We start from the raw sequence: 15,847 nt of genomic DNA, 5'->3' as shown, positions 1-15,847 counted from the left end.
TCTCGCCACCCAGCATCACATATCTATCAAGCTAACTATCTACCCAGCAACATCGTGGAGTAAGCAGGATGATGGGGGGTGGCGGGGTCAGGCGAGGATTCTCCCCATTACTGCCCTGAATTAACCCCTCATCTAAATATTTACAATGTAAAGACGAACACATTTAACACACACAGACAAAAATCAAGGACATATCATACACTTTTCCTACCTTTTCCAACCAGTCTTGGTTATAAATGAAACCGCTACCCTAGCGCTATACTATGCCGAAAAGCAACATGTGCCATACACACCTAATCGCAAACTACTTTTTCCTCAACCATCGTAACGAAAACCCAGTGTCTTAAAGATCAGACAAAAAATAAATCCAAAAACTGTGCAAATATTGCTAAGGGGAAAAAAAACATAACTCCCTAATGAAAGGTATCATTACAAACTCAGATTTTTTGGGAACAATACAAATAAAACATTTGTCGTATCAAGATCTTGAATTATGATGTCAAAAAGCACAAAAATAAAACTGGAAAATATTTTCACATTTAAAGAAATGTGATAATTGAGAGCACACTTGTTACAGTGTCACTTAATTTGAGATTACAAACAAATATGAAAGGCCTTGGGTAGGTGGTGCAATTTAGAGTTTCTGGTTCACAGTAACCGTATCTCAATTCATATCATTAGAACAATAATGTTCATTTCATTTTTAGTTTTCAAAGATCAAGTGATTTCAAAGACTAAACAAAAGAAAAAGATTTTTTTTAAACTACAGCATTTACAAATTGGAGACTAATGATATGTTCATTTTTTTAGAGTAAACCTGACTAACAGTTGAGTTAAAGCGAATGCTTTCGTTTTATCATCAATTAGATTATATTTCGGTGCTTAAATTAAATAACTTATTAGAATCTTGAAAAAGAAGCAAGAATCGTCAGGTAAGGTTGAATATGAGAAAAAGAGGAAAAGGTAAGAGTGGGGTTACAGCCAGGAAAAACAAAAAGGAGGTAATCCTGGAAGAAAGCAGAAATGTGGGATGAGAGCTGTACTGAACAATATCGTCCACCAGAGGGGAACTCCAAAAGAGGTTGCCAAGCAACTGCACACAAAGCAGAAAAAAAGCTGGGTAGGTCCACACACACCAAAATTTCATTGCAAGAAGCCAATTACAAAGGGTTGTCTAACTACTCTTAAGGTTTATGTTAATGGTTATAGACTTTTGTTCATTTCAATCTTCTGCCCAACAGAAATAAGTTGTCATTTTTATTTAATGTTATCATTTTGATGAAAGTTTCCCAAAACAGCAGACATGAGGGTCCAAAGAACAGAAAACTGCAACTACAATGTATCATAATCCATTAATGCTACTTTTGAGTATCGTGCTGGAAGGAAACGTCTTCATTGATTTAGACCAGGGGTAGAGAACATATGGCTCGGGAGCCATATGTGGCTCTTTTGATGGGTGTAAATGGCTCTCCGCTAACCTGTGGTAAAATATGGGAACCGCTGGTGAGAGACCTAAGTCCCGAGCGCACCAATGGGAGCGTCACGCCGGCACTGTGGCGCCGACACTATTTCTAGCGCCTTTTTAATCATATTTTTTCTTCATTAAGACTCTTCTGCATGCATACTCTCATTGATGCTCATTGATTAGCAAGTGAAAAAATGTTCTCAAAAGAATTCAGAGACTTTTTTTTTTTAAAACTTTCAAAGTGGTGATTATTAGTTAATAAATATCATTTAATAAATGCACACATTTTCATGTATTTTCACTTTTAAATTCTGAGTATGGCTCTCAAGGAATAATGTTTGAAAATATAAATTGTCTACAGCTCTCTTCGTCAAAAAGGTTACCGACCCCTGACTTAGACTCAGATGCCAGTCATTTAAAGAGACGGGAAATAAATCTATTATGGTACAAAATACTTACTTGATCAAAATCATTACTTTTCAAGAAAAGAAAATCCATATTTGTTCATCCATTAACAGTGAATAACCAAAAAAGTGAATATGACCAAAATCACTCATGGTGATTAAAACAATTAGCCACGGTGGTAGAATTGTTTCTATGAACAAAAACTGACAACTAGACAAGGGGGAAAAATGCATTTCCACAATTCTATCAAATCTCTTGCTTAATTCCTAAATCCTTGGCCTGAATGGGCCAAACCCAGAATACGGAGAGATGAGAATGCAGACGAAATAATCAGTTGCAGGTCATGAAAAGCCTACCTTATCTTAAAGTTTAGAAAAAAAATAAAAGTAAGAATACTTCTTGTCATAGACAATGCATTTTTCGGACTATAAGCCGCACCAGCCAAAGAATACAACATGAGTAAAAAATATCTAGGTTGCCCGAGCCTAAAAGTCATATTTTTGGGAGTGCAACTTTTTATTTTATCAGAAACTAAGAACACACATACGTTAATGTAACTAGAGTAAAACGGAGAACAACAAGCTAAATAGTCATTTGTTAACAAAACTGTGTTTTTTAGATAACTATAGCCCAAGTAATTAAAACAGGGTGATGGTGGTTAGATTGGAAAAACACACACACACACACACACACACAATTGAATATTAGTCGCAATCCCAGCCAAACTATATTAAAAAAGTCTAAATCATAATACGGAAAATACGGCAAATGTAATTTTACTTTTTTGAACCCCCTACCCCAAACCCATTGTACCACAAAGGAAATGTTATGTTTATGTGCTCAGCTCACCTGGGCCACTGTTGGTTTGAAGACTTCCATTCCTGAGGAGTGAAGGGGACTTCTGAATCCCACTGCCCACACCTATGACACCAAGACCCCTCTCTCCTCCTCCCATTCCTAAACCACCGCTGGAAGCTAAACCGGACCTGCCAGAGAGAACCGAGGACGATGATGGAGGGGGGGCTGCGGGAGAAGAGGAGGTGTTTGCCGTGGAGGTAGTGGGCAGAGTGTGGGAGTGTGACGACTCAGGTGGCTTGACATCTGTTGTGAAGCATGGTCCAAATCTGTTGCGCCAGTTGCCTTTCTTTTTCTTTTTCACTCCATCCTCCCCTCCCCCCGTTGTTGCTCCAGCGATTCCCTGTCCGGTGCTCGAGGACTGTGGCCGTTTGTAGGCAGCAGAGCCGCTGAGGCTTGCCGTCTCGCAGGCTGAGAGACTGTGGGAATTTTCATACAGCTTTCCACCCACTGCAAGTAATAAAGAAAAGCAACACTTTATATTTATTTTTTTCTTGCACATCAAAAAACTCCAGGGAAATATGGTTGGTGTTATGAAAGTGTAATACTAAAGAAAAGAGGGGAAATGCATTACTTTCAGGCAAATTAAAGAAGTTATTCTATTTTCTCACACTGGCTGTCATCTAGATGTTCATAAAAGACAGGCTACAGGTGCCATTTGCTATATTCTCAAAATGAACTCAAACTGTAATTGACAGTGGCAGACATCCAATCAATTGAGATTCAAAAGGCTGGCACCACAAATATTTTGTCTGTGGCTAATCAGTTAACAAGTACTACTTTGTGCTTTTCTTTTTGTGCTCAGCATGATAAATACAAGCTCCAAAAAAAGCAAACACTTTCATTTGAATTCGGGGCAAATTATTTATAGCTTTGGTTACCAGAATGTTAAGGTTATAAAATTCGAAAACTGCAAAACAGATGTGAAAATGCTTCCATGCCTGGATTTTTTTTTATTAAAATAAAAAGAAAAATAACTTTTTAAAAAATTGTTAAATGAAAATTATTGGAGCGGCCCGGTGGTGCGAGTGGTTAGCGCTTCGGCCTCACAGTGGAAGACCTGGGTTCAAATCCAAGTCGGCCCACCTGTGTGGAGTTTGCATGTTCTGCATGGGTTTTCTCCATGTACACCAGTTTCCTCCCACATTCCAAAGACATGCATGGTAGGCTGATTGGACACTCTAAATTGCCCCTAGGTATGAGTGTGAGCATGAATGTTTGTTTGTCTCCTTGTGCCCTGCGATTGGCTGGCCACCAATTCAGGGTGTCCCCCGCCTATGGCCCGAAGTCAGCTGGGATAGGCTCCAGCACCCCCTGCTACCCTAGTGAGGATAAAGTGGTTCAGAAAATGAGGTGCGATGCGATGAAAATTATTTTCGAAAAGTATAGTACAGTAATCCGTCGAATATCGCGGCTTCAACTTTCGCTGTTTCACTACATCGTGGATTTCTTTCTGGGGGATTTTTTGGGGGGGGGTAAGTTCATAAAAATGTGAAAATCCACGCTGAAACTCGCAAGCAGAAGCCACTCCCCTGTCCTCCGCTTGCTACTAGGACTCAGCACTGAAGTAAGAAAGATTATTTTTATTTTTTTATTCTTAAATAGGGGTGACCCTACTTCACGGTTTTTCTGTTTATCGCGGCCATATCTGGCTTACATTAACCGTGATAATCGAGGGATTACTGTATTTTTGGTCTGTGGTGCACGTATGTATCTTGCTTTCAGCAGTGACAACATTGCACTCCTTTTCTCAGTCTACAACAACGATTTGAACTCACAATGACAATTGAGTGTGCTAGCTACTCAGCTCAGTAATCAGCACGCTCGACTGCCATGGTTTAAGGCACGAACAGATGCTGCTTTGGATAAATGCACTCTTTCTGAAGGGAACTACACAGTCACCTCTAGAACCAGCTCCTGTTGATCTGTTGGAATATTTTTTACAAAATCTTGCAGTGGAAGAGGAGCTTTGTGATGGAAGATTTTGTAACCCAAGATGGCATCAGCATATTTAACAGTATTGTCCCAGTTAAGGCGTTTGTGTGTTCTTTTTTTAATTTTATTTTTTATTTGACAGTCATGGCACATTTTTGGTTTTCTGTCCAGGACTTTTAGGGGCTTGCTTGAAAACGGTTTCAATATATAGTTATAATCATTTGTTTCAGATGTACTGTAATAAATTTCTGTATAAAAATTGCATTTGGAGTCTTTTTTCAAAGTTGGGTCTTGAAAAAGTCTTAGATTCAGGCCAATACAGCAGTAAAAATCTGAGAACCATATTTTCTAGTACTTTAGTGTAAATTCAAAGTTTTTGTGCAAAAAAAGTTTGAAGGTGCTGTTAGAGTAGGATTTGTCCTTGCTGCTTCCTGCAAATAGTTTGTATGTGTCTTTGAAGTAAAAAAAACAATATAATTAAGGATAAACCTGTTTGTTTTGCTGATAAATTAAAAAAAAAAAGCTCAGACAAGTAGTATTTTTATTTGGAATAATAATTTTAAGTATCAATATTGCCAAAATGTAATTTGTGTGAAAGTAGTTTCTGATTGGTCTTTGGCAACATATACATGCAGTGTGTTGCGATCCCTTGATGCATATACTGTATCCATGATATAGTGTTTCATGTTGATATTAATTTTAACACCTTCATTGAACGATACATTTAATCATTTCAGTCAACACAGTCAAATTTGTGAGGTGAAATTTCCACTTTGGTCAGTGTAAGTACGTTCCCTTCAATTGATTGGAAAAATGATAAAAGGAAGTATCACCTGACGGAGCAGCCGCAGCAAGAGAACCAAAAAGATTTGTTGTTCCCTCTGAAGCACCACCTTCTAAACTGGGCTTCACGAGGCAGCTGAAAGATGGCGGTGACGAGAAGGAAGTCACCCCTCCCGTGCGCAAGGAGGAGTCGGCGAAGCTTAGAAAATCAGAAGACGTGGGGGCTGAGGCAGTCTTGCTGGCGCTCGTCAACAGCAGCCCTTGGTAAAACATTTTCACAAGGGAAGAAAAAAAAGGAAATGGGATAAGACACGTGAATGTGGATTCGTTTGAATTGAGCTGTGAAGATCTAACAGCAGACGAGAGAAAGCTAGGGGAGATGTAGGAGAAGCAGACATTAATTCTTTGATTGCCAAATACACATTTTTGAGAACAGTTTCATCACAGACCTAACAAGCAAAAATGCAACGGATTCTAAAAAACATTTTTAGCGCCATTCTACACCTTCTAGAAGCGAAATATAATGTATAGAAATATTAGATGGTGCCATCTCTCGCCAGATTAAAGAAGTAATGACCCTCCACAAAACAGCTGTTTGAATGTAAACAAAAGACAAGTACGGACAAACATTTTACTGGACTTTTTGGGGATTTATAACTCCAAAAAGAAAAAATATAAATATAATTATCTCAGAGCTAATATTGGTATATTTGGGTGTGAAATGGTCTTCACAACATCAGAAAATTATGCAATAGAAGGAAATAGACACTTCATATATTGCACGTAAAATAAACATTTCAGAAGCGTAAATCCTCCCAGCATTGGGCAGCCAAAGAGTTAATGATGTACGGCCTTCATACATTAATTCACATCCGTGTGGGGAAAGTAGAAACAAGATAACTAAAATAATCATTCAATTGTTTCATTAATCTGCATCTGCCTTTAAGTAAACCCTCCCTCATCATGTAGTCCTCCCAGGGAGGAAGCACAAAGGCAGAGGAATAACCTTTGCTACTTCGAGGATCGAGAAAACATACACCTGATGAGAGCTCAAGGTTCTGATTATAGAAAACACAAGAGATTAGTGTAAGCACTGACTCCTTCAGGCTCTGACCTCCTAACATGTCTGTGTGTGTCTTTCTCAGACAAGTACCTAGATTACAGGCGCCAAAGACCAGAGACAAACATTGTTATCAAGGGCAAGCATAAAAATAAATAAGTCACGTCTGGTTTAAAAAAAAACAGTCACACATAAAATTATAAACACACACAGCAGGTGGTCCAGAGACGAACTGTACGTTTGCTGCTGTATTTATGTTTAAATTAACATTCAGGAAAATTAGCTTCTACCAATTTACCTTGGTGGAAAGGCCCTGTTGAGGCAGAGGCAGCTGTGGAAGAGGTTGTCATGGTGACCGCAGTTGAAGGTAGCACTTTCCCCGAGGAGGTGAGAGACTTCCGGCCCCCCCTCTGTCCTATTGCATGACTTCCACAAGAGTTCTTCTTGGGCTTCATGTCAGACACAACTTTACCAGCATCAGCAGCAAGACAATCCTTGGAACTTCCAATAGAGTGAGTGGATGACACTTCCTGAAAGTTGGCATTGGTAAAACGGGCACTACCATCGTCCAGTCTCTTCTGCGAGGATGCTTGGAGAGCCCCTCCCACAGAACTGCTGCTATTGTAGGCCTGAAAGTTGAAGGAAGAAAGGGAACATTAATGTGGGTCAAAGATTGGTAAAGCATGACACACACCAGATAAAGGAAACACAATAGAAACTAACTAAACAGCAAACAAGGTATTAACATCCAGCAAGGGTTGTTGATTTGCTGTTAAAACAAAATATTCACAAGGATTTTTTTTAATAGCTCATTGTTATTTATTTGATTGACACATTTTTGACAAGCATTACAACATGGAAATGAGTTTGTTAGGATTTGTTTTGTATAGTCCAACTACCTGGATAACCATAAAGAAAACATGTCTCTTTTGAGGGGAAGTGAACACACTGCCAACCAAAGCAAGAGAAATTTTGTCTCAAAACAGGATTTCATATTTTGAGAGCAGTTCATTCTCTGGGACCATAATGGTTGGAAGAACAAGGGAGGAGGACATGTCCATGGAGGTCTTCTTATGTTTTGGTTTGTGTCTGTCCCATTCTTTGTGTTTGTAAGTGTTAAGAGTAAAAATAAATAATTAAAAAAAGAAAAATAGAGGGGGAAAACAGAGAAGAAAAAAAGAGGAAATAACACATAGGCAAGGCCAAACAAAAAAATATATTGGTAGAAATCTTGCACACTGAACACGTAACCTTTCTGGGAATGATTTCCAAAAGAGTGTCTAAATCATAAGAACAAGACCATGTGCATGTGAGTGTGCACGCGCACTCGCAAAAGAAAAAGCATTAGATTTCAAAGGATCACTCAAACATGAAAGTGTCACAAACACAAAGAAAGAGGAGGAGAGTTGAGGGAAATAAAGCTTCAGGAGCAAAATGAATTCTGCTTAAGTTAAGAATGGTGTGGCGAAGTGCTTCGTGCCCAAATTCACAAGATCTCATTGTTTCATCCAATTATAGCCTCCTCCATAGACCGTAACATCTCAATATGAAATATAATAAATATAATATATAATAAAAAATACAAAAATAAAATCTCAACCTATTTATTTATGTCTAAAATGTCTTTTCCTGTGTCTGTATTCTCACCCTCTTGCTACTGTGACAGTGAAATTTCCCGAATACGGCATGATTTAAGTTATCTAATCTAATCTAATGTACACCCTCTCCATTATACACACAGTCAGGCCTCCTCCCGCACCCTTAAGGGGGTGACCGGTGGGATCTAGTGCATTTTCACCTCACACGAACATACCCGTCACACCTTTTTGCACACTCGTGGGGGCAGACAGATGCGCATAAAGACTTTTACAAAAATACTGTCAGTTACACAGACTGCAAAAATATTCATCAATCCTGAGAGGTATTTGTCACGTTCAAAGTCGTAACAACTCGGAAACCACGCAAACCACACTCCCCTGCATCGCTCCCCTCGGGTCACATTGGGAAATGATCACATGAAAGCTAGTGACAGTTTAGCCAGATATCCGCACTGAGTGGCAGTTAACAGAACCCACCATCCGAAAAGAGAGATAGCAGCTCCACTGGAACCTCTACGCAAGCTGCCTTCCGCTATTGCTAATTTTCTGGCCTCAGCTTGTTCATATTTGTAAATGAACTGTTTTGTAATAGTGAAATACAACAATAATTGGGCAATAACAGTCATGGTAATTAAATGCCCTACTATTCAAGTATTTCTTATGTTTAAATTTAATGGCTAATACAGGAACAAACTGTACATATGTTTAGATTTACTGAGCACTTGTATCTCATACTAGATTATAGCTTCTATTAATATTTTTTGTCTGTCTTGCTGCTCAAAGGCTCGAAGATAATACTTCACTGTTGCCCAGGATAGCAAAAAAAAAGGAGGGGGGTCACAAAAGGGTCACGGGCAAAATAATAAAACATACAACATTCACAATCTAACAAGTACATGAAAAATATTGATAGTGATTTACAGTGCAAAATACAGGGCGGAAAGAAAGCAAAGGGCTGTCTACGAGCCATTTTGCCAATAGCGGATAAAATATGGTGTGGTGATGTGTCTGTATCCAGTGACATGTGGGTCATATGATTGTATGATTCAGTTTTTGTGATTAGTATATCAAGTTGAAAAACTCCAACTATAGGGTAATCACATAGAAATCAGATTAATTCTTTATTAGAAAGATTATTTTCTAATTTGCCAACAATCCATCAATTTCACTCATGACAAGTTAGTTCCCATTGTTTATTTGTAATTGTTAACATGGTAAAAATATTTAAAATTGGCTTGTCCAATTTGTTTTATTTTGTATTATGTATTACCTCACAACTATGTTTATGGGGCAAGCATGTTTAGCACGGGCGAATAAAAATTCCATCCTGGTTCCTAAATTATTCTCAATTTACATTCTTTAAAAACGTTTGTGTTTTAATTTCATGAACAGACAATTGTTCTCTCAGATGCTAGGTAAAGCACAGCCAAGTTATTGGTGTTTTTTAATAAAACGTAAAATAACAATACTGAAAACTCTTAAGTCTCCCTTTTTGAGCACAACTGCTAATTAATGAAGGATTTACCAGTAAACGGTAAACCATTCCTGATGTACAATGATATCATATGGCGAGAGAGATCTTTTTAAACATAAGACTCGACTGCGTAGCATGAGGAGAATTTGCTTTAGATTAAGTAGAAACAAACAAATACATACAATTTGAGTCAAGATGAAAATATTTGTCACAAAACAATGTGAGGCTGTGGCAGTGTCAAAAATGATTGATTTTATTTAAAATAAAAAAAGTGAGGGTATTCAGTAAATGGTCATAGAAACAAACATCAACAAATGAAAAAGTACTATATGACCACTACTAAAAATAGATTTGCTCTATTTACTACAGAGCAAGTCACATTAACAACTTCAGTATGTGTGAATCGTGTTTTTCTGTGAAACTAATTTAAAAATACAACATTGGAAATTAAACTCTTTATAGAGAAAAATTTAAACACCAGATAGATAAAGTCTAAAATTCTTTGTTTCTATTCACTTCTCATATTTGTGCTGATGGAACAGCTAGGATAAGATATCACTCACTCACACATTCATTCACGCACACATGCACAAGAACCCAAAGCACAGGCGTGGGAACACTAAAAATAACCTTACACACCCTTATCAATCAGGCTTATTGATTATAATGGCAGAGACCATGTCTTTCAGCCTGTCCTCTTGCCCTTTCATTCTCCGAATGCCACTATTACCGCCCAGCCCTTTTGACATGCCCAAGTGCTCTTTCAAAGTGTGTGAGGTAAATTTAAGTGTGGTGGAGGTTGAGATCCACATCTATTTTTCAACAACGGCTTAGACAATGAAAGGAACAATACACTGACACTTGCTCAGTCTGTGTAGAATAAGGGTAAAAAGACCTATTAGAAGGTTAAATAGCTGCCCGAATGTATGGCGAAAGATGTTACAGGCTCTAAGCGTACATTTGGTCAATGAAATAAATAGGTCAATTTTGTTTTTCTGATTTTTAAAACCATTATAAAGGCTATGAAATAGGCTGCTGTGTTTAGTTCCACGTTGGTGGAGGAGAAAATGGCAGACAAAATGTGCTTTTCCTATCTGTCATTAAATCAATACATGGTAATAATATACATACCATCTATGAATAAAAGGCAAAGAGTCAACTATGTTTGCAGTAAAGGAAGGAGAAGAGATATACCATGGTACTTTGTAAACATTCAGCACAAAGGCTTCAGGAAGAAAAAGGGGAGAGGGTATGGCTAGAGAAGGAAGGCAAGCCTGGGGAGGTGAGGTAAGACAGGGTGAAAAGAAGGAACAGGAAGTGAGGGGGATATGGTATAATCTGCCTTAGCCTGGCAGGAACTCCCCTGCGCCTTTTCCTACAGGATTTGTGCGTGTGTGTGCGTGCACATATGCATGTGTTTGCTTTAGGCGTTTACTAGCCATTCAATGTAAAGGAATCTTTGAAGACCTGCTGTATTGAGTTGAAGGACTAAAGCAGGGGTCGGAAACCTTTTTGACCGAAAGAGCTATTGACAATTCATATTTTTAAATGTATAATGCTATGAAAAAGTATTTGCCCCCGTCCTGATTTCTGTGTTTTTGCTAATTCATCACACACAAAGGTTTCAGATCATCAAACCAATTTTAGTACGACACAGAGACAACCCAAGGAAATAGAAAATGCAGTTTCTAAATGATGATTTTATTTACCAAAGCAGAACAAATTACAACCTTCTCTGGCCCTCAGTGAACAAGTAATTGTTCCCTGAACATCATAATGGGTTGTGCCACCTTTGGCAGCCGTAACGCTTTGGGGGCATTTTGGCCCACACTTCTGTGCAGAATTGTTTCAATTCTGCAATATTAGAGGGTTTTCTAGCATGAACAGCCCGTTTCAGATCACAGCATTTCAATAGGATTTAAATCCGGACTTTTACTTGGCCACTCCAAAACCTTAACTTTGTTTATTTTGAGCCATTCTGAGGTGGACCTGCTGGTGTCCTTTGGATCGTTGTCATGCTGAATGCTCCCAGAGCGCTAAAGTTTGAGTACCTCACTGTTGGTATAGTGTACTTTTGATGGAATGCTGTGCCATTTTTTCGCCAAATGTAACCGGGGCGCACACCTTCCAATAAGTTAAACTTTTGACTCATCAGTCCACAGAATTTTCTTCCAAAAGTGTGGGGGATCATCAAGATGTTTTTTTGGCAAACGTAAGACAAGCCTTTATATTATTTTTGGACAGCAATGGTTTTCACCTTGGAACACTGCCATGGATGCCAGTATTCACCAGTGTTTTTCTTATAGTAGATTCATGAACATTGACCTTAGCTTAGTCCAGCGAGGCCAGCAGTTCTTCCAATACTTTTCTAGGTTATTTTGTGACCTCCTGGATGAGTCGTCGCATTCTTAGAGTAATTTTACCTGGCTGACCACTCCGGGGAAGATTTGCCGCTGTTCCCAATTCTCTCCATTTGTAGATACAGACGCTCCCCTACTTACGAACATTCGAGTTACGAACAACGGTACATACGAACATGTCTGCAAATTGTGTTTGTCGAAAAATGTTTGTAAGTTCAATTTTGTATTGCGTGCCTTTTTCCAAGTAGTGCTTCTTTCCGCCGCCAATACTGACGCCTGGCGCTGTGAGAGCTCAGCTCACCTAGCATCCACCTTCCTCTGCCCAGTTCGTTGCAATGCGGAAGTGCGTGAACGTATCTCCAGTGCGCAAAGAACCTTTTTCATTTGTATCATTAAATATCTTGTGCATCCATTATTGAATATGGTTGGTGAAAAGCGAAAGGCTTCTATTGAGGGAGGTGCAAGGAAGAGGCAAGCCATTTCATTTGAAATGAGTGGCAATAATAACGAAACTTGATGCGCGTCCGAAAGTGGTGAGCGTTGCACGTGAATACAACTTGAATCGTTCGACCGTCAGTACCATTTATAAACAAAGATCGAGCAGCAGGACCCAAATATTGAACGTTGCACAAAGTTTGCAAATCAATTGAATGATGCCATACAGTGCTACCACATCATTTATGATGAAAAAAAGAAAACTGCAATCATCATTAGATAGCTTCTTTCGGCCAGTTTCTAGTAAATCTCTCTCTCTCTAATGTATGTATACAGTACTGTATGTATTCTCTCCATTTTATTAAATGTTTTTTTCAGCACAAACCAGTGCGTGTTACTTATACAAGCCTTAAACATACAAATGCACTTATATAAACCTTCAATATACTTATATAGGCCTTAAACATAAATTATAATACAAAATATAGCACTGAGCAACTTACGAACAAATTCAACTTATGAACAATCGCTCGGAACCTAACTCGTCCGTAAGTAGGGGAGCGTCTGTAATGGCAGAGGTTCACTGGAGCCCCAAGCCTTGGAAATGGCTTTGTAACCTTTTCCAGACAGATAGATGTCCATCACCAATGGCTCTCTCTAATTTTTCTTATGTCTGGGCATACAAACAACCACCAGGACACACACTAAGGACCAGTGTGAGTAACATCAGAAGTGCTCGCTATGGCCACACACCAGTATCACACCTGCCAGCACCAGGTGCATTTCTTCACATTCTTATGGATTTTTTTCCCAGAAAAACATTTGCAATGTGGTGAAGCCGCAAAAATTGAAGCGGCGAAAGTTGAAGCCGCGAAGTGAAGAAGGATCACAGTCTATATATCTATATCATTTGCAGTGTGTTCACTGCGCTGGATAGGTTTTCTTGTGCGCTGAGAGTGCTGAGAGTTTGCGACCAGTGCGCAATTGCGCAGTTGCGCAGCTCAGAAGGAATGTTGTCCATCACTTTTCTCGCATTCGTTCTTGTATTTCTTTAGATCTTGACATGGTGCTCTGATGTTGTAGCCTACTTTACTTTGTTTGACACATTCTATTTAAGTATTTTCTTGATTCAACACGGTGGTAATCAGGTGTGGGTGTCGCTTGTAAAATTGAACTCAGCTTTCTTACAATTGTGATTAGTCAGTTATTTTGTGATTAAACAACGGGAGGCAATTACTTTTTCACAGAGGGCCAGACAAGTTTGTAATTTGTTCTGCCTTGGTTAATAAAATCATCATTTCGAAACTGCATTTTCTTTTTCCTTGGGTTGTCTGTGTGTCATACGAAAATTGATTTGATGGTCTGAAACCTGTGTTTTTGTGATGAATATGAAAAAACACAGAAATCAGGAAGGGGGCAAATACTTTTTTACGGCACTGTAATTCCTTGAAAATCATACATGGAAGTTAAAGGTGAAAATAACTGCACACATTTGTATCATTTGAACACTTATTACAATAAGTAACCAAATGCCTTCAGTAACATTGTTACACTGTTGGTAACACGAGAATCAATGAGACGGTGCATGCGCAAAGGTGTCTAATGAAAAAAAATGACTAGAGGAGCGCTAGAGGTAGTGTCACAACCACAGTGGAGTGCCAATGCGAGGCTTCCCTTTATGGATGTAGCGTCACTAGAGGTAAGAGTTGTGACCTTATTGGTGCATTCAGGACACAACTCTTTAATCAGCAGGTTCTGCATTTTATCTTACAAGTTAGAGGAGAGCAATATGCACCCATCAAGAGAAATACAGTGGTACAAGAGCTGGGCGATAAAACGATAACGATAATTATCGTGAAATATTTTTTGTCAACGATAATACTAAAAACTTTCAATAAAAATGTGATAATTTAAAACTGCAATCACACCGCCTGAGCACCACAGAGAATGGGGGCGCTGTTGCCAGATGAACGGTAGTTCCAGATCTCAGGAGAAGAGGAAACATGTTTTAGCATGTTAGCAATAGAGGCTAACACGGAGCATGAACACAAAAGGACAATAAAACGGCCAAAATGAGTGATTATGAGATGCATGACAAAACAGATCCGATCCACCAATAGATCTAAGTGAATTCTCCCTGGGGTTTTCTTACTTTTTTTTTTTAATGCCTTGTACCCGTGGAAAGAGCAGCCTTATTGAAAATGTCCTTAAGCCACTGTCCTCATTTGAGGACAGCCTGCAATAGGTTTCTTACATGATATCAAGGTGTTTCCCTATTCTATGTAAATCAAAACGTTGTAAAAATCAAAAACTTTGTCTCTCGGGTAAAAATTGATTAAGTTCCTACCAGCTTTTTTATTTATTTTTTTAAATGGCCATATGTGTGGTAAAGTTACACTGTTTCTTTTTGTGAGGCTGAAAATAGTCTGCTTTCCAAAGGTGATGATGTCTTCAGCCGATTATTTTATTTATTTGATATTGCGCAAGAACTTTTGGTTTGAAGGCAAATTTATAAAAATAAAGACGCCTATCAAAATTTCTCCAGGTTTTAGTCTTCACTTTTCATAGTGTAAGGAGGGAGATGACCCTTCTCTTTTGATAGTGTAATGAGGGAGATGAGTCTTCTCTTTTCATAGTGTAAAGAGGGAGATGTCTTATTTTTATTGCGCAACAGAACAACCAAAATACTTTTAAAGTCGTCATATTTTATATTCTATTTTCTTATAAAGTAAGGGTATGTGTGAATGTGTGTGTGTCATCATTTACCTTCAATCGGCAAAAGGGACTAAAGATGGAAATTAGCCTTCGTCCACAATCTTACATATTTAGATATATGTTCATTAACTTGAATATGAATATATTCATTAATCTGTGCTCTCCCTTATTAAATAAATTAAACTCAAACTTTCATAATTGAATAAGGAGGAACGGAATTAGGTTGTTGGCAGAAGTTTGAAGTTTCAAATTTGAAAAAAAAACGTGAGTTATCGTGATAATTATTGCTAGACTGATTGTTTTTTTTTATTGTGATAACTATTTTTGTCATATCGCCCAGCTCTAAGTGCTTCTTAAGAATGCTTCTTCTACACATGGAATTTTCAGGTTAGGAAACCCTTTGATAAGAAAATTGAAGTTCCAATACGCAAAAACAAGATCAAGTCACAACATCCCCAAAGCATAAATAGATTTCCTGTACATGTTATTTTATTTTGAAATTGTTGCGGTAGCATTGCATTCTGCTTGACAATCTCCCTAGACACCGCTTGGCTGTCTAACAATATCATCTCTCTTTTGACCACCATTGTCATCAAGGAAACAAACCCCCCTACCGACTGTGGATAAAGCAACTTTGTTCTTTATTTAAAATCAATGGTGCGAATGAAATGAAGAAGTGGGCCCTGTTATCCATCTATGACCAATATTGCAAGGGAATAAGACCGTAACCCACCTACCACCGATACAACATTCAAGCAGTAG

The 15,847-nt window shown here is 38.4% G+C and overlaps 1 protein-coding gene across 2 annotated transcripts in view; it reads right to left on the bottom strand.

Moving 5' to 3' along the window:
- mllt10 (MLLT10 histone lysine methyltransferase DOT1L cofactor) overlaps window positions 1–15,847 on the bottom strand; it is a 63,302-nt gene that overhangs the window by 20,810 nt on the left and 26,645 nt on the right. For both annotated transcript variants that reach the window (XM_077624441.1, XM_077624442.1), the window contains 3 exons: window positions 6,802–7,132; window positions 5,494–5,703; window positions 2,720–3,175 (listed from right to left, as the gene is read on the bottom strand). In XM_077624441.1, coding sequence (XP_077480567.1) covers window positions 2,720–3,175; window positions 5,494–5,703; window positions 6,802–7,132 — 997 coding nt within the window. The remainder of the gene's footprint in view (window positions 1–2,719; window positions 3,176–5,493; window positions 5,704–6,801; window positions 7,133–15,847) is intronic.

This window comes from Stigmatopora argus, chromosome 17 (genome assembly GCF_051989625.1).
Source record: "Stigmatopora argus isolate UIUO_Sarg chromosome 17, RoL_Sarg_1.0, whole genome shotgun sequence".
Lineage (NCBI taxonomy): Eukaryota > Metazoa > Chordata > Actinopteri > Syngnathiformes > Syngnathidae > Stigmatopora > Stigmatopora argus.
The sequence above is the reverse complement of the archived record's forward strand: the minus strand, read 5'-3'. Positions and strand labels throughout refer to the sequence as shown.